The sequence below is a fragment of the Bos taurus genome, chromosome 8, assembly GCF_002263795.3.
Source record: "Bos taurus isolate L1 Dominette 01449 registration number 42190680 breed Hereford chromosome 8, ARS-UCD2.0, whole genome shotgun sequence".
In the NCBI taxonomy this organism is placed as follows: Eukaryota; Metazoa; Chordata; class Mammalia; order Artiodactyla; family Bovidae; genus Bos; species Bos taurus.
In genome coordinates this window covers 8,906,697-8,926,556 of record NC_037335.1, presented here as the reverse complement: position 1 = coordinate 8,926,556, position 19,860 = coordinate 8,906,697, and the positions used below count along the sequence as shown (strand labels likewise).

The window sequence follows — 19,860 nt, the reverse complement described above, 5'->3', positions numbered from 1 at the left end:
GTCATCTCCTTCTTGGCCTCTGTGTGTGACACTATGCAGAGCATTGCCACCCAGGAACCTGGTGGTGTCCCAAACTTTGGTGTCCAGAGTTTTTACTGGGGCTTCAGTACATAGGTATGATTGATCGATTGCCTGCATGGTTGAACTCAGGTTCTAGGTCAACCGATACCATGTTACCCAAAGTCCCCTCCCTCAGTCACATGGTTGGCCTTTCTGGCATGACAGCCCCTACCCTAAGACTGTTAGCATAGCAGCCCCTACCCTAACCCTACCCTAAGATTTAGTGTGGCAAATCTCCACCCTAAGAGCACCAGTGTGGCGGCCCCTCTGTAAATAAAGACACTCCTATCAGGTATGACCTAGATTACCTACAAGAGTCAAGGCAAAGACCAGCTACCTGTTTTCAGTTCAGTTCAGTTGCTCAGTAGTGTCTGACTCTTTGTGACCCCATGAACCGCAGCACACCAGGCCTCCCTGTCCATCACCAACTCCTGGAGTTTACCCAAACTCATGTCCATTGAGTCAGTGATGCCATCCAACCATCTCATCCTCTGTCATCCCCTTCTCCTCCTGCCCTCAATCTTTCCCAGCATCAGGGTCTTTTCAAATGAGTTAGCTCTTCGCGTCAGGTGGCCAAAGTATTAGAGTTTCAGCTTCACCATCAGTTCTTCCAATGAACACCCAGAACTGATCTCCTTTAGGATGGACTGATTGGATCTCCTTGCAGTCCAAGGAACTCTCAAGAGTCTTCTCCAACACCACAGTTCAAAAGCATAAATTGTTCAGAGCTCAGCTTTCTTTATAGTCGAACTCTCATATCCATACATGACTACTGGAAAAACCACAGCCTTGACTAGACAGACCTTTGTTGACAAAGTAATGTCTCTGCTTTTGAATATGCTATCTAGGTTGGTCATAACTTTCCTTCCAAGGAGTAAGCGTCTTTTAATTTCATTTTGGACCGGGCTAAAGTCCTTACTAGGACTTCCCAGCGGTGCAAGTAGTAAAGAATCCACTTGCCAGTGCAGGAGATACAAGAGTTGAGGGTTCCGTCCCTGGGTTGGGAAGATCTCCTGGAGTAGGAAATGGCAACCCACTTCAGTATGTGACCAAAAAGAGATGGAAAACAAATTTGTGGAGGGCTCTATTATTTACTGGCTTCCCAGGTGGTGCTAGTGGTAGAGAACCCCTCTGCCAAGGCAGGAGACGTAAGAGACGCAGGTTCGATCCCTGGGTCAGGAAGATCCCCTGGAGGAGGACATGACAACCCACTCCAGTGTTCTTGCCTAGAGAATCCAATGGACAGAGGAGCCTGGCGGGCTACAGTCCATGGGGTCACAAAGGACTGAAGCAACTTAGCACGCTATTATTTACTAGGTTATAACACTGAAGTAAGAGAGGATAGGATTTCCACAGGTACAAGTGGCAATGCAAATACATTCTCCGCTGACCCACAGAACCTTGGGGACCACCTTTGAGAAGGGAATGTGCTAACGGGTGCTGCAGAGAGACATTTGCTATGGTCCTTATTTACCGCAGAGATGAATTAGGCTGGGGAACCACTTACCGGTCCACCGGGTATAGGAACCTGACCCTCTTCTCAGTGTTAGCAGCACAGCAAATATGTCTCTCTGTTACCAAATGTATCTAATGTGAGCCAGTTATAAGCCTGTTTTTTCACAGGTTCCTTTATCTGGCACCATCTCCCTCTGTAGTGCAGCTAAGCTTGCTACATACAGGGAGGGGGAGATGATAAAAATAAGCTGGCTCCTTTCCCTTTGCAGAGATTCAAATCTCTAGCACCATGTCAGGTTGGATCCATAAGGTTTCATAAGAATGAGATTAGAAGAAGGAAAGCCCAAGTTTATTTTCTCATGAAATTTAAAAAAAAAAAAAAATTAGAGCACAATGAAGAGAAAGATCCTCCTCAGAAAACTTGCTCGAGGACAACCGCATGCTTTTATGGGAAAAGGACCAGCGACAGAGACTCAGAATGAAAGTGTTCAGGCACAATTGCCTTCAGAGGGAAGAATTTCAGCCTTTGTCTGGTGGTTTTGGGGAAACAGATAACTTGTCGTAAATCGGTGTTGTCAGTAAATTGGCGTTGTATGTTCTGTCTCTTTCAAGGAAAAACTGGCCACGCAGAAGTAGTCCGGGTGGTGTTCCAGCCAGAACACATCAGCTTTGAGGAACTGCTCAAGGTCTTCTGGGAGAATCATGACCCGACCCAAGGTAGATGAGTGAGCCAGTATTTAATTATCTTACTAATTACAGCTGGGATAATTAGTGTTTGAGCTGCACGGAAGAGATGAACCTTGAAATCACACAGGAGCTCAAGAATATGATTGCAGACATTTATTGACGGAGAAGGGGAGGGGCTGGGGAAAAGAGGGCGAGAGAATAAAGGCACAGCCCCCCATCTGCGCCCCTCCCTCCTTTACAGCTGTCACGGGTGGGAAAATTCCCACAGAGAAAGACGCCAGACAATAGAGTTTCGTTCACCTTTGATTATTGCATTATTCCTCCTTAATGCAGTCTTTTGTCTACAAAATTAAAGTGTCTTTCTAGCAGCTCCAAAGTTTTCCTGATTTATGGTTCCTTTATTTCCCTGAATTTAGCCTTTCTCATCTTTTGATGTTATCAGCCTTTTTTTTTTTCCCCCTTTAAATGTCTGAGGGTGATAAAAAAAAAATAAAGGTAAAATGCAGTATGCAGTGGGTTCACAATGTTTGGGTTATTTAAATATTTATTTTGTCTTCTTTGGAATTTATTGTATGGAGATATTAATATATTTGGGCTGTAAACAATGGTGGTCAGGAATTTTATTTGAATGCACACACAAGTGAATATCTCATGCTGGCAAATATCATTGTAATATCCAATAAAGGAGCAGTTTCCAGATTTCAACTTAACAGCCTTACAAGCACTGCTTTGCCAGTGTGATGATCTGGTATTATGAGTCTTATGAACTGAAAAGTCCTATATGTACGATATGATTTTCACAAACCCTGTTCATTTAGCAGGCTTCCCTGGCGGCTCCGACGGTAATGAATCTGCCTGCAATGCAGGAGACTGGGGTTCGATCCCTGGGTCGGAAATGGCTATCCACTCCAGTATTCTTGCCTGGAGGATTCATAACCTACATCTAACTAGGCTGAGAATTCTGTTGGCTTTAACAAAATATTTGGGCTTCCCAGCTGGCACAGAGGTGAAAGAACTTGACTGCCAATGCAAGAGATGCAAGAGACGTAGGTTCAGTTCCTGGTTAGGAAAATACCCTGGAGAAGGAAATGGTGAGTCACTCCAGTATTCTTGCCTAGAAAATCCCATGGACAGAGGAACCTGGCAGGCTACCATCCATGGGGTTGCAAAAGATAGCAATTGGTCTATTTAATAAAAATCTTTTTCCCTTTGGTGTCAGGTCTTGTGGGAGTGGGTGAGTGGTGTTGGCTCTTTCCTGATGAATGGATGTGTTCTTCCAAACATGCATTGTGTTTTGGGGTGGAACCTTTCCAAGATCCCAGCAACCCCAGCGCCAGTTGGTCAGTCCTGAGTCCTGGTTACACCTGAGTCTAGGGTGATTTCCCAGAAGGCAGCGGTCAGAGCTAAGGCAAGAACAGCAACATGGTCAGCAGAGGAGCCAGGGTCAGGCAGGTCCAGGATGCAGGCTGATCCAGCAGGGTGACTGAAGGTGGGAATGAAGCCAGGAGCAGGTTCTCCATGACCGTCAAGTCTGGTTGACGTGGGGGCATGAGTCCCTGGCGGGGAAGCAGTGAGATGGGGTGCAGGGGAGGTATAGGACTGTTAAGGGCAAGAGTACTGTCATCAGAAGGTTCAGATGCCACCCTGGCTTGGACTGCCGCACTGCCATGTCATATAAGCATGGCAGGCCTGATGGCTTAGACATCCGTGCCTCAACGAGAAACTGATTGGTGAGCTCCATAAAGAAGGGGGTGATGGCCAGGGTCATTCTGAAGAGCCTTTGATTCAGAGGCAGCAGCCTCTTGCTCAGAGCCGAGGGTCAAGGCAGGATGCTGGGGGCTCCAGAGTTCTAAGTGGAGACACCTATCAGGAGCCCAGGTGAGCCTGAAGTCATGGAGCAGACAGGCTCTATTCGGGCCCACAAGGCTGGGTATGTGGCCTTGGCCTGGCCACCCATGTCCTGATAGAACCACCTTGTTCTTGGCCTCCGCAACATTTTAAAGAAGGTGAAGTCTGCCATCTACTTCTCTCTCCTTACTCCTCTTAATGTCTTACCCATTTTATCATTTTCAGGGGACGGGAATGTGAACCATTTTTAATGGTCTTTATTGAATTTGTTACTATATTGTGTCCATTATATGTTTGGGTTTTTTGGCCCCGAGGCATGTGGGATCTTGGCTCCCAGACCAGGGATTGAACCCGCACCCCCTGAATTGGAAGGTGAAGTCTTAACCACTGGACCGCCAAGGAAGTCCCCACCCATTTTATCATATCTTTACTAGTGCGCCTCAGGTCACTAGTTCTTGACCCTGATTCTCAGGGGAATTCCACCTGCAAAAGCATTTTATTAGAATCTCTTGTTCTCCCCATCTCATGGATCAGATTGGTCTCAACTTTGGAAATTCTTGGTTGGCTATCGATATGAATTTGCTAGGGCTGCCATCATAAAGTATCACAGACTGGGTGGCTTAACCAACAGAAATGAATTTTCTTACAGTCCTGGAGGCGAGGGGCCAAAGTTGAAGGCATTGGCAGGGTTGGCTTCATGTTGGCTTGCCCATGGCTGTCTTCTCATGTAGCCTTCCCTCTGTGTGTGTCTGTGTCCTAATCTCTTTGTATAAGATCATGAGTCAGATTGGATTAGGGCCCACCCAGATGGCCTCATTTAATCTTAATCATTAAAGACTCTGTCTCCAGATTCAGTTACACTCAGGACTGGAGATTAGAGCTTCAACATGTAAACTATGAGAGGAGGTGGGATGCACTTTAGCCCACAGCACTGTCTGATAATGTAATATTTAATAGGTTGATGTGCTGGTTTTTCAGAGGTACCTTTTTTCTGACAGGGTGTTCATAGGCTTATAGACTGAAAGAGACTGATCATCTGTTCCAACCTCAGCTTCAATTCTATGAGTCAGAAGATGAAATTGCTCATGGTGGGGGTCACAGACAATGGGATTGGAGTATTGAGTGACCTATTCTTACACTAATATTTTGGGCAAATTATACATGTAGGAGGAGAGTTTTTCTACCCTTGTGTATACTTGTTTCTGCTTAGAGTAGTGCTTCATGCAATATACACAGTCATGCATTAAATCCCAAGGTATCTGATCTTCCCACATTATTATTAGAATTATTTTTTAGATAGTTCAGTGTAATGGGTCATGGTAAGAATCTTTTTCTACCTTGTAGGGTTACCTATGACCCTTCTGGAAATAGGGCCAGTGGAATGATCTAGGCCTGATCAGTCACAGTATCTTTTCCTGTTGTTATCAATGTTCAATCCAAACAACAGGCGTGTGACTCCAGCAGAACCAACTAGAGTCTTTCCCTGGGGGTATTGTATGTTGTCACTTGGCTATGGGTGCCAGGGGAATAACCCACACAGAGCACCTGACCATGTGGTCCCCCAAATTCCCCAGTCTCCAGATACCATAGCAGAGCCTGACATTTAGATCTGGGTTCTGGCCCCAGTTGGGCCTCTTCCCAACCTCGAAACCTTGGCCAAGACACTTAATCTGAAACTCTGTTTTCTCATCTACAGAGAGGGGATAATAATGTCTATCCTGCCCACTTCTTGGGTTGTCATAGGAATGAAATGAAGCCATGTGAAAATCACTTGAAAGAACCATGGTCAAAAACCAGGGTCAAGAACCCTGCAGGTGGTGGCATTATAGCTGTGTCCTTCTCAGCACAATACAGGGTCACCAGAGTTATTTAGTTATTTTTGTTTCCTTGATTTCTGTGGGGAACTATTTACCGTCTGCCTACTACAGTGTGGGTTTTCTGCCGCGAAAGCTCTTCTGTACTTCCTGCTAGTTGGAAAGATTTCCGCATTGCTTGTGTTCTCATTTGGTGATGTAACTGCTGGCGGTGATAGTCATGAGGTTGATAGACAGAAAGCTCCTTATCTTTACTTCTGATACAGTCCTCAGAAGAACCAGATAAAGTCCCAGCCTCTCATGCGTGCTCTGCATCCCTGTACCTCGTATGCTCTGTGCATGAATTCCATCATTTTGGTCCTCCTGTTTCTGCATAGGAATGCAGGTCCCAGACCCTGAACCTTGGGCCAAACCACAAACACACAAGTGTACAATGTGGAGACTCAGCTTTGCCTTACTTGATTGCATAAACCTGACTTTTCTATTCCAACCCGTTACACTCTCCTCGATCCTGAGGGAAAGGACAACACATTTATGAAGTACCCCTTATGGCCCAGTCTCAGTGGTAGATGTGTTATACCTATAATTTCATTTAACCCCTACCATAACCTGATGAACTGGGGTTTACTGTCTTCACTTAACAGAAGAGGAGAAATGAGATTCCAGAATACTGACAGTCTTGCTTGATGGTGTTGGCAGTAGTTGAACACAGCTCTGACCAAAGCCCAAATCTATTTTCTTTCCTCTACACTGGAAGGACCCATGCTTCCTGATGAGGAAGACCTCTTCTAAGGATAGCATTGTTCAGGATCCCCAATGTAATATAGCTGTGCCCCTAACAACCTTTTTAAAGCAAATATATGAGGATGCTACTACAAATTTAATCATGCTGTAAATTGAATGCCCCTTTTATTAACCAGCACCATGTCACTTAACTCTGCAAAATGGAGATGCTCCCATGCATAATGTGCTCAACAGTCACTAGGCCACACCTGCTGCCCAGTTGGATGTATGGACCTCTGGTAGTAGCTCTGGACCTTCCCAGGGACTAGGGCACAGATGGGGAATTTCTCCAGTGTACTACCAAGGGAGCAGTGGCCTTTCTGCAGAGGCCTTCTGGATGAGACTGAACTGAACCCAATATCAGTTTCCCCATTTCTAAAGGATTGGAATTTCAGCTGGATGTGCAGCCACCAATAAAAATGAAATTTCCCAGACTCTGAGTGACTAAGTATAGCCACGTGTCCAAAACCAGACTAGAAGAGCATGAGTGCAAGTGACAGTGTGAACTTCCGGGTTAAGTGCACTTAGGGGGAGGGCAGATGACGTCCGCTTCCCAGTCTGGTGTGCTTAGAGGAAGGGCAGATGACGTCAGCTTCTGGGTCCAGTGCACACAGAGGAAAGGCCGTTCTCTTCTTCTTTCTCCCCTCTCACATACTGCCTGCGGTTGCAGTGATGACTGTCTTGGACTACAGGGATGGGGGCCTCACCCTTGTAATTGAGGACCTACAAGATAGAAGTTTCTAGAGTCAGTACCCCAGGCTGGACTCTTTATGTAAGAACTGTCTTCTCTAAGCTACTGTTATTTTGGTTCATTTTAGGCCTTTTTTTTTTTTCTTCTTTTTCTTCTCCTACAACAGTTGTGCTAATCCTTACTAAAATAGCTTTCAATATAAGCTGGTGATGAACTCCCAGTCACTCCTCTGAAGATCTTAATTAAAATGTTTCTTAATTAAAACGTCTTTAATCAAATCTCTTAAGAGTATGGACTCTAGGGTTAGAGGATATGGCTTTAACCAGTCCTGCCACGTGCTGTCTGTGTGGCCCGGGCAAGTTAACAGTCACTCACCGCCTCTTTTCTCTGTGCCTGACCACCAGGTCCCAGCTCTAATTGCTCTCATCTGGCTGCCACGCCAGCCTCCACCTGGCCTTAACCTTTCCTGATCTAGTACCCATAGTGACCTGTCAGAAGCACAAAAGGGAACTACATCCCTCTCCTGACTTTTCTTTGTGATGATATACACACTCTTCAGACTTCCCTGGTACCTCAGTGGCAAAGAATCCGCCTGTAATGCAGAAGCTGCAGGTTTGATCCCTCGGTCTGGAAGATCCCATGGAAGAGAACATGGCAACCCACACCAGTATTCTTGCCTGGAGAATCCCATAGACAGGGGAGCCTGGTGGGCTACAGTCCATGGGCTCCCAAAGAGTTTGACACGACTGAGCAACTAACCCTTTTGGAAAGTAAGCTTCATATTAAATAATTTTTCACTGAACAACTGGATGAATGAACCTCAGTTTTCCCATCTGTACAATGGTTGTTCTCCCTTCAGTGGTGTCAGGATGTACTAAGGAATATAGTCTGTTATGCAGAGCCCAGCGCTGGGTACAGAATAACGACATTGTATATAATAGCCGCCATCCTCATCCTGCCCATGTCCTAAAGAGCCATTTCACCGGCTCCCATCCATCTGCCTTGCTTTCTCTTGTACCCCAGTACTTCTCGATTTTTTTCTTTCTCATTTCCCCCATCTCATGTTCTGAATACCCTTGATCATCCCTTACATTTGGTTTATACCCTTTATCCTCAATCAACATTCCTTTTCCTCCCATGCCCACCCTCCACCCTCCCACAGGGAGCTCCCAGTTGTGCTCAGTAGCTTCATCTGTCTGCCCTCATGTCTCTGGTGTTGGTTTCATGGAGCCCTAGGACCACATACCCTAGCTTGCTCCCTTCCCCTCAGAGCCAACAGTAGGGGATTAATGTGGTTTCTTAGCTTGTGGTTGGAACTAGAGACCCCAAGGACTCTTCTCTACTCGGTGCCCATGGACCACACGTTCCCCGCTCCCAGCCTACTCCCACACTCCCTGTGCAGCATTGTTCAAGGTGCATGGTTCCCAGGAGGTCCCCAGAAGGTCAGGAGTGGGACTGGTCCACTCCATCTTTAGCAGATTTGCTTCATAGCCTCTCTCCAGGTGCATCGTAGAGAAGCCAGTGCCCTGTGCTGTCTACTGAACAATGTTAATTGGAGAGGAAAAAAAAAATCCTCTTGTGTTTTCTCAATAAGTTGCCATTTAAGTGCTGGTGCTTATATATTTGAACTTGCCAAATTAATATCTGAACTTCATTGTGCTGACCCTTTTAAGTTAGTTTTTTCAAAATAAGTCTCCGGTTTTGAAGGACTATCCCTTTTTTAGCCCACGTACAAGGAATCTATCATCTGCAAATAATTAGACAGTGGGAATTATATTGTATTGCTAATGAGCAGATGTGCATACTTATAGTGGAGGAACAGCTGCACACATACAAAATGCAAAAACGACCCAAACCCAGCATTATGAATTCTGAAAGGGATTGCATTCTTTTAAGAATTTCAGAAACAGGAAAAAAAAAAGAATTTAACTGATACTTTTATTAATTGTTCTTTCAGTCGTACTTTTCCTTGCATAACATTATCACACATGGACATAGCATCTTTGCTACTTGCAAATGTGCTATTTGCACTTTCAAATCCCTCTCTCATATAATACTATAAAGCTTATATTTAACATTTTTCCTGTGCCTTTCTAGTGCTTTAAGGGTTTGGTGCCTACAGACTCAATGACAGACTCCTCCTGGGTGTTTACTCTGGGCTGGGCGTAGTGCTAGGTTCTTAATGAGCATGTGATCCCATCTGATCCTTAAAGCAACGCAAGAGTAGGCAGTCTTAGACCCATTTTACAGATGAACAGATGGGCCCAGGGAGGTGAAATGATTTGCTATGAGCCAGTTGGTACGTTATTGTCAGAGCTGGGATTTGGACCTACCAGTTCAATTTCAAACCTTGTGTTACTTCCATTGTATGGTATGTGGTCCTGCATTGACACAAGATGCTATGGACTGACAGAATACACAGCTGCACCCTAACCTACAACAGCAGCAAAGTATCCAATGAAGAGTATCTGTCCTCATGAGCACCTTGTAATAGCTGTTACAATTTTGTAATCCTTTTAAGGATTTTCAGTGTGAAAAAGTTCAAGTAGACTTTTTTTATACTATAAATCAAAATTTGTTTGTAAGGGATAGTGTGGTAGCAGTGTGTGTGTGTGTGTGTGCACACTCGCTCAGTCATGTCTGATTCTTTGTAGCCCCATGGACTGTAGCCCTCCAGCTCCTCTGTCCATGGGATTTCCCAGGCAAGAATACTGGAGTGGAGTGGGTTGCCATTTTCTTCTCCAGAGGATCTTCCTGACCCAGGAATCAAACCCATGTCTCTTGAGTCTCCTGCATTGGCAGTGGGTTCTTTACCACTGACACCACTGGGGAAGCCCCAGAAGAGTTTAGGAATGCTACTATCTTTTGTCAGCCTATACAAAGGGCACGTATCTGAGAATTTCCCTTGAAAGATGTGATTGGATCAGTGAATTCAAATAGACTTTTGCAGACTTTCAGCCAGGAAGAATTCCACATATCTTAGATTGGAGTGGTTAGGTCATTTAAACTTTGCTGATGAGTTCCTGAAATCATGTAAAATCAGTAAGAAGAAATGAAGTCAGAAGAATTAATTCACATAAAAGAATATTAAATTAGATAAGAGGAAAAATTAGAAATGATAACATTGGCAGAAACTAGAATTTCCAGGTTCTTAAATGGCAGACTAGCTACTTGTATCAGCTATCTCATGAAAAGCCACTCAACATGTTGGATAAGATATAAAAAACATATTAAAAGCATCACATCAAAATACTGATGAAATGATTATGAATTACCATGTTAAAATTGAAGGGAACACAGGAATCTAGAAAGGTAAACAGGGGGCTAAAACCCTTTTGCTCTAGGAAGTTTGCCAGTTCCAGAAGAGTTGAGTCTTGAAGGCCTTATTAATCAAAGTACAATGAGATGCCCCCTCACACCTGTCAGAATAGCTAACATCAGAAAGTCTACAAATAACAAATGTTGGCTAGGATTTGGAGAAAAGGAAACCCTTGTTCACTCTTGGTAGGAATGTAAATTGGGGCAGTCACTCAGGAAAACAGTATGCAAGTTCCTCAAAAAACTAAAAATAGACCTGCCATATGATCTAGCAATTCCACTCCTGTATATATATCCCCTCCAAAAAGAAAATTGAAAACATTAACTTGAAAAGATACATGCACCCAGTTTCCATAGCAGCATTATTTACAGTAGCCAAGATATGGAAGTAACCCAAGTGTTCATTAACAGATGAATGGAAAGAGAAGTTGTGGGGTGTGTGGGTGTATGATGGAATATTACTCAGTCATAAAAATTACATGCTACCATTTGCAACAGTGTGGATGGACCTAGAGCGTATTATGTTTAGTCAAATAAATCAGAGAAAGACAAATGCTCTATGTTGTCATTTATATGTAGAATCTAAGAAATAACACAAACAAATGTGTGTAACGAAACAGAAACAGACATGCTAATGTAGAGAACAAATTAGTGCTTACTAGTGGGGAGACGGAGGAGAGGGGCAACGTAGAAAATTAAAGTACAAACTGCTGCTGCTGCTGCTGCTAAGTTGCTACAGTCGTGTGCGACCCCATAGACGGCAACCCACCAGGCTCCGGCAACCCACCAGGCTCCGCCATCCCTGGGATTCTCCAGGCAAGAACACTGGAGTGGGCTGCCATTTCCTTCTCCAATAAGTACAAACTACTAGGTATAAAATAAATAAGTGCAGGTCATCTAAAACCCCCAATCTCAACTTCGTGGGCCACCTAGCCTGGCCTTTGAATGAAGTTTCTGAAAACCAAGCAAAGCCCCAAGGTGAGCTTAACATGTAGGCTGTAAATAATAAAACCTGCCAGCTTCCTTGCCAAGAACTACAGGCAAATTTGTCCTGAAATTCCGTGTGAAATGAATGTATTTTCTACCTCCTAGTCCCCACCACACTGTCCAGGTCACTCACCCCCGTGCTCTGGCTTTGACTCAAGGTCAGTAGTTGAAACACAGTGAGAAAGAGTCAGCTAACTTTTGCAGAAGCAAGAGCAAGTACAAACACCCTAAGTAGCTAAGTTGTGTCTGATTCTGTGATCCTATGGACTGCACTACAAGTGGAGGAGTGGAGGCTCCTCTGTCCTCCACTACTTCCTGGAGTTTGCTCAAATTCATGTCCATTGAGTCTGTGGTGCTATTTAACCATCTCATCCTCTGCTGCCCTCTTCTCCTTCAGTCTTCCCCAGTATCAGAGTCTTTTAAATACAATGTCCATGGATAATAATGTATGACTGCAGGACAACTTCCTTGTGTTAAGAAGTAAACACCAGGGCTGGCAGAGGGATGGTGGCAGAACCTGTGGGCTAGGTGGGAAGCTCACCCTCCATGAAGAAGGGAAGTGGGGACCGCTGCTGCCAAGGAGTGAGGAGACACCTGGAGGCCAAGGGTCAGGCCACCACTATCTCCTCCAGCAGCAGACACCATAGAGATCGGGCAGCCGGTGGGTGCACTGGCCACCAACGGCGACCCTGCACACAGGTGGCAGTGTAGAAGCCACGACGGGAGCTTCCAGAAGTACTTTCAGAAAAATAAGAGTGAACCTCAGTACGCAAACACAGGGAACTGAAAAACCACAGTAAGCCTCGTTACTGAGTTTGAGAGCAGAAGCGACTGCAATTATACACTTAACAAGTTCTTTCCATATCTGGACCCCTGCCTGTCTATAATCAATTGTCTTCAGATGGAGAACTGAGTCCTAAAAGGTTGCAACATCCTTGAAGTTATGCAAAGAACTAAAGTAGCGTGTGGCTTATCTAGGAGGTAAAGATGGGAATGGCTTCTGCTTGGTTGGTGCCCTCTTGAAGAGAAATACTTTTGCTCAGCTTAAGATCAAGCCCTGAGCCTTTGAAGTAGGAGCACTGACTCCAAGACCCTAGACTACCAGAGAAGTAACCCTGCTGCTGCTACTGTTAAGTTGCTTCAGTTGTGTCCAACTCTGTGCGACCCTATAGATGGCAGCCCACCAGGCTCCCCTGTTCCTGGGATTCTCCAGGCAAGAACACTGGAGTGGGCTGCCATTTCCTTCTCCAATGCATGAAAGTGAAAAGTGAAAGGAAGTCGCTCAGTCGTGTCTGACTCTTCGCGACCCCATGGACTGCAGCCCACCAGGCTCTTCCATCCATGGGATTTTCCAGGCAAAAGTACTGGAGTGGGGTGCCATAACCCTAGGGAGTATCAAATAGTGAGAACTCACACAAACGAAACCACTTGAATACAAGACCCAGCATCACCCAACCATCAGTAGCACCCTGGGCAGAATGTCTCATCTAAGCAAAAATCAAAACAAAAATGCAAACCCAATCATCAGCAGACAGGATTACCATCTCACTCACTCTTGCCCATCAGAGGAAAAACAAACAAACAAAAACTCAGCAGAAATCTCACACTATATAAAGCTTACACAAAACAGAAAGGAAAAAAGAATTCAACCTTCTGCAAGGAAATAAGTCAACTTTCCTTGAAGCCTGGGAAAAGGAGACCTCAAACACAATAAGTTAAAAAAATAGCAAAAAGGCAGAGAAATACTACACAGGTGAAGGAACAAACTAGAAACACAGAAGTCCAAATAAATGAAGAAGAAATAGGCAAACTACCTGAAAAAGAATTCAGAATAATGATAGTAAAGATAATCAAAAACCTTGAAAACAAAATGGAGAAAATGCAAGAATCAATTAACAAAGACCTAGAAGAATTAAAGAATAAACAAACAAACAACACAATTACTGAAATTAAAAATACTCTAGAAGGAATCAATAGCAGAATATCTGAAGCAGAAGAATGAATCAGTGAGCTGGAAGATAAAATGGTGGAAATAATTTCTGAAGAGCAGAATAAAGTAAAAAGAGTGAAAAGACTGAGGATAGTCTCAGAGACCTCTGGGACCATATCAAATGCACCAAAATTCGAATTATAGGGGTCCCAGAAGAAGAAAAGAAAAAGAAAGCGTATGAAAAAAATTTTGAAGAGATTATAGTTGAAAATTTCCCCAACATGGAAAAGGAAATAGTCAATCAAGTCCAAGAGGCACAAAGAGTCCCATACAGGATAAGCCAAAGGAGAAACACACCAAGACACATACTAATCAAACTAACAAACACTAAACACAAAGAAAGAATATTAAAAACACCAAGGAGAAGCAACAAGTAACATACAAGGGAAACCCTGTATGCTTAACAGCTGATCTTTCAGCAGAAACTCTGCAGGCCAGAAGGGAATGGCAGGATATATTTAAAATATTGAAAGGGAAAAATCTACAACCAAGATTACTGTACCTGGCAAGGATCCCATTTAAAATTGATGGAGAAATAAAAAGCTTTTCAGACAAGCAAAAGTTAAGAGAATTCAGTACCATCAAACCAGCTTTACAACAAATGTTAAAGGGATTTATATAGTCAAGAAATACAGGAGAAGAAAAAAGATCTACAAAATCAACCCCAACCAATTAAGAAAATGGCAATAGGAACATATATATCAATAATTACTTTAAATGTAAATGGATTAAATACTCCAACCAAAAGACACAGACTGGCTGAATGGATACCAAAACAAGACACATATATATGCTGTCTACAAGAAACCCACTTCAGACCTCAAGACACATACAGATTGAAAGTGAGAGGCCGGAAAAATATATTCCATGCAAATGGGAAGCTAAAGAAAGCTAGCGTAGAAATCTTCATATCAGACAAAATAGATCTTAAAGAAGATTATAATAGATAAGGAAGGATACTACATAATGATCAAGGGGTCAATCCAAGAGGAAGACATAACAACTGTAAATATCAATGCACCCAACATAGGAGCACCTCAATACACAAGACAAACACTAACAGACATAAAAGGAGAAATTGACAGGAACACAATAATAGTAGGAGACTTTAACACCCCACTCACACCAATGGACAGAACATCAGAGCAGAAAATTAATAAGGAAACACAAGTCTTAACTGACACATTAGATGAGATGGACCTCATTGATATCTTCAGGACATTCCATCCAAATGCAAAAGAATACACCTTCTTCTCAAGTGCACATGGAACATTCTCCAGGCTAGACCACATCTAAGGTCACAAATCAAACCTCAGTAAATTTAAGAAAATTGAAATTGTATCAAGCATCTTCTCCAACCACAATGCTATGAGACTAGATATCAATTACAAGAAAAAAAACTGGAAGAAACACAAACACATGGAGATTAAACAACATGTTTCTAAATAACCAATAGGTTACTGAAGAAATCAAAAGGGAAATAAAAAATTTTCTAGAAACAAATAGCAGTGAAAACACAACAACTCAAAACCTATGAGATGCAGCAAAATCAGTTCTAAGAGGGAAGTTTATAGCCATACAATCCTACCTCAAGAAACAAGAAAAATGTCAAATAGACAAACCAACTTTACACCTAAAACAACTGGGGAAAAAAAAAAGAACATTTCTATATACTAACAATGAAAAATCAGAAAGAGAAATTAAGGAATCAATCCCATTCACCATTGCAACAAAAGCAATTAAATATATAGGAATAAACTTACCTAAGGAGACAAAAGAACTGTACACAGAAAATTGTAAGACACTGATGATCATTATCCTCAATGGTGAACAATGGAAAGCATTTCCCCTAAAGTCAGGAACAAGACAAGGGTGCCCACTTTCACCACTACTATTCAACATAGTTTTGGAAGTTTTGGCCACAGCAATCAGAGCAGAAAAAGAAATAAAAGGAATCTAGATTGGAAAAGAAGAAGTAAAACTCTCACTGTTTGCAGATGACATGATCCTCTACATAGAAAACCCTAAAGACTCCACCATAAAATTACTAGAGCTAATCAATGAATATAGTAAAGTTGCAGGATATAAAATCAACACACAGAAATCCCTTGCATTCCTATACACTAATAATGAGAAAATAGAAAGAGAAATTAAGGAAACAATTCCATTCACCATTGCAACGAAAAGAATAAAATACTTAGCAATATATCTACCTAAAGAAACAAAAGACCTATATATAGAAAACTATAAAACACTGGTGAAAGAAATGAAAGAGGACACTAATACATGGAGAGATATACTGTGTTCATGGATCAGAAGAATCAATATAGTGAAAATGAGTATACTATCCAAAGCAATCTATATTTTCAATGCAATCCCTATCAAGCTACTAACGGTATTTTTCACAGAGCTAGAACAAATAATTTCACAATTTGTATGGAAATACAAAAAACCCTGAATAGCCAAAGCAGTCTTGAAAAAGAAGAATGGAACTGGAGGTACCAACTTGCCTGACTTCAGGCTGTACTACAAAGCCATAGTCATCAAGACAGTATGGTACTGGTACAAAGACAGAAATATAGATCAATGGAACAAAATAGAAAGCCTAGAGATAAATGCATGCACCTATGGACACCTTATCTTTGACAAAGGAGGCAAGAATATGCAATGGAGAAAAGACAATCTCTTTAACAAGTGGTGCTGGGAAAACTGGTCAACCACTTGTAAAAGAATGAAACTAGGACACTTTCTAACAACATACACAAAAATAAACTCAAATGGATTAAAGATCTAAACGTAAGACCAGAAACTATAAAACTCCTAGAGGAGAACATAGACAAAACTCTCTCCGACATAAATCACAGCAGCATCCTCTATGACCCGCCTCCCAGAATATTGGAAATAAAAGGAAAAAAAAAAAATGGGACCTAATTAAATTAAAATCTTCTGCACAACAAAGGAAACTATAAGCAAGGTGAAAAGACAGCCTTCAGAATGGGAGAAAATAATAGCAAATGAAGCAACTGACAAAGAACTAATCTCAAAAAAATACAAGCAACTCCTGCAGCTCAATTCCAGAAAAATAAACGACCCAATCAAAAAATGGGCCAAAGAACTAAACAGACATTTCTCCAAAGAATACATACACATGGCTAACAAACACATGAAAAGATGCTTAACATCGCTCATTATTCAGTTCAGTTCAGTTCAGTCGATCAGTCGTGTCCAGCTCTTTTCCACCCCATGAATTACAGCATGCCAGGCCTCCCTGTCCATCACCAACTCCCGGAGTTCACTCAAACTCATGTCCATCCAGTCGGTGATGCCATCCAGCCATCTCACCTCTGTCGTCCCCTTCTTCTCCTGCCCCCAATCCCTTCCAGCAACAGAGTCTTTTCCAATGAGTCAACTCTTCGTATGAGGTGGCCAAAGTACTGGAGTTTCAGCTTTAGCATCATTCCTTCCAAAGAACACCCAGGACTGATCTACTTTAGAATGGACTGGTTGGATCTCCTTGCAGTCCAAGGGACTCTCAAGAGTCTTCTCCAACACCACAGTTCAAAAGCATCAGTGCTTTGGGGCTCAGCTTTCTTCACAGTCCAATTGTCACATCCATACATGACCACTGGAAAAACCATAGCCTTGACTAGATGGACCTTTGTTAGCAAAGTATTGTCTCTGCTTTTGAATATGCTATCTAGGTTGGTCATAACTTTCCTTCCAAAGAGTAAGCGTCTTTTAATTTCATGGCTACAATCATCATCTGCAGTGATTTTGGAACCCCCAAAAATAAAGTGTGACACTGTTTCCACTGTTTCCCCATCTATTTGCCACAGAAGCAGAAGATACTAAGAAGACGTGGCAAGAATACACAGAAGAACTGTACAAAAAAGATCTTCAAGACCCAGATAATCAAGATGGTGTGATAATCACCTAGAGCCAGACATCCTGGAATGTGAAGTCAAGTGGGCCTTAGAAAGCATCACTACGAACAAAGCTAGTGGAGGTGATGGAATTCCAGTTGAGCTATTTCAAATCCTGAAAGATGATGCTGTGAAAGTGCTGCACTCAGTATGCCAGCAAATTTGGAAAACTCAGCAGTGGCCACAGGACTGGAAAAGGTCAGTTTTCATTTCAATCCCAAAGAAAGGCAATGCCAAAGAATGCTCAAACTACTACACAATTGCACTCATCTCACACGCTAGTAAAGTAGTGCTCAAAATTCTCCAAGCCAGGCTTCAGCAATACATGAACCGTGAACTTCCAGATGTTCAAGCTGGTTTTAGAAAAAGCAGAGGAACCAGAGACCAAATTGCCACCATCCGCTGGATCATGGAAAAAGCAAGAGAGTTCCAGAAAAACATCTATTTCTGCTTTATTGACTATGCCAAAGCCTTTGACTGTGTGGATCACAGCAAACTGTGGAAAATTCTGAAAGAGATGGGAATACCAGACCACCTGACCTGCCTCTTGAGAAACCTATGTATGCAGGTCAGGAAGCAACAGTTAGAACTGGACATGGAATAACAGACTGGTTCCAAATAGGAAATGGAGTATGTCAAGGCTGTATATTGTCACCCTGCTTATTTAACTTATATGCAGAGTACATCATGAGAAACACTGGGCTGGAAGAAGCACAAGCTGGAATCAAGAATTCTGGGAGAAATATCAATAACCTCAGATATGAGATGACACAACCCTTATGGCAGAAAGTGAAGAGGAACTAAAAAGCCTCTTGATGAAGGTGAAAGAGGGAGAGTGAAGAAGTTGGCTTAAAACTCAACATTCAGAAAACAAAGATCATGGCATCTGGTCCCATCACTTCATGGGAAATAGATGAGGAAATAGTGGAAACAGTGTCAGACTTTATTTTTTGGGGCTCCAAAATCACTGCAGATGGTGACTGCAGCCATGAAATTAAAGGACGCTTACTCCTTGGAAGGAAAGTTATGACCAACCTAGATAGCATATTGAAAAGCAGAGACATTACTTTGCCAACAAAGGTCCGTCTAGTCAAGGCTATGATTTTTCCAGTGGTCATGTATGGATGTGAGAGTTGGACTGTGTAGAAAGCTGAGCGCCAAAGAATTGATGCTTTTGAACTGTGATGTTGGAGAAGACCCTTTAGAGTCCCTTGGACTGCAAGGAGATCCAACTAGTCCATTCTGAAGGAGATCAGCCCTGGGATTTCTTTGGAAGGACTGATGCTAAAGCTGAAACTGCAGTACTTTGGCCACCTCATGCTAAGAGTTGACTCATTGGAAAAGACTCTGATGCTGGGAGGGATCGGGGGCAGGAGGAGAAGGGGATGACAGAGGATGAGATGGCTGGATGGCATCACTGACTGATGGATGTGAGTCTGAGTGAACTTCGGGAGTTGGTGATGGACAGGGAGGCCTGGGGTGCTGCGATTCATGGGGTCCCAAAGAGTCGGACATGAATGAGCGACTGAACTGAACTGAACTGAACTGAGGGGACCAGATGCCATGATCTTAGTTTTCTGAATGTTGAGCTTTAAGCCAACTTTTTCACTCTCCTCTTTCACTTTTATCAACAGGCTTTTTAGTTCCTTTTCACTTTCTGCCATAAGGGTGGTGTCATCTGCATATCTGAGGTTATTGATATTTCTCCCAGAATTCTTGATTCCAGCTTGTGCTTCTTCCAACCCAGCGTTTTTCATGATGTACTCTGCATATAAGTTAAATAAGCAGGGTGACAATATACAGCCTTGACGTACTCCTTTTCCTATTTGGAACCAGTCTGTTGTTCCATGTCCAGTTCTAACTGTTGCTTCCTGACCTGCATACATAGGTTTCTCAAGAGGCAGGTCAGGTGTTCTGGTATTCCCATCTCTTTCAGAATTTTCCACAGTTTGCTGTGATCCACACAGTCAAAGGCTTTGGCATAGTCAATAAAGCAGAAATAGATGTTTTTCTGGAACTCTCTTGCTTTTTCCATGATCCAGCGGATGTTGGCAATTTGGTCTCTGGTTCCTCTGCCTTTTCTAAAACCAGCTTGAACATCTGGAAGTTCACGGTTCATGTATTGCTGAAGCCTGGCTTGGAGAATTTTGAGCATTACTTTACTAGCGTGTGAGATGAGTGCAACTGTGCAGTAGTTTGAGCATTCTTTGGCATTGCCTTTCTTTGGGATTGAAATGAAAACTGACCTTTTCCAGTCCTGTGGCCACTGCTGAGTTTTCCAAATTTGCTGGCATACTGAGTGCA

General features: G+C 42.8%; 1 protein-coding gene across 4 annotated transcripts in view; it reads left to right on the top strand.

The window, feature by feature from the left end:
• The window catches only part of MSRA (methionine sulfoxide reductase A), a 383,805-nt gene that overhangs the window by 243,328 nt on the left and 120,617 nt on the right, over positions 1-19,860 (top strand). For all 4 annotated transcript variants that reach the window (XM_005209836.4, XM_024995440.1, NM_174114.2 and 1 more), the window contains 1 exon segment: positions 2,128-2,232. In XM_005209836.4, the coding sequence (XP_005209893.1) occupies positions 2,128-2,232 (105 nt within the window).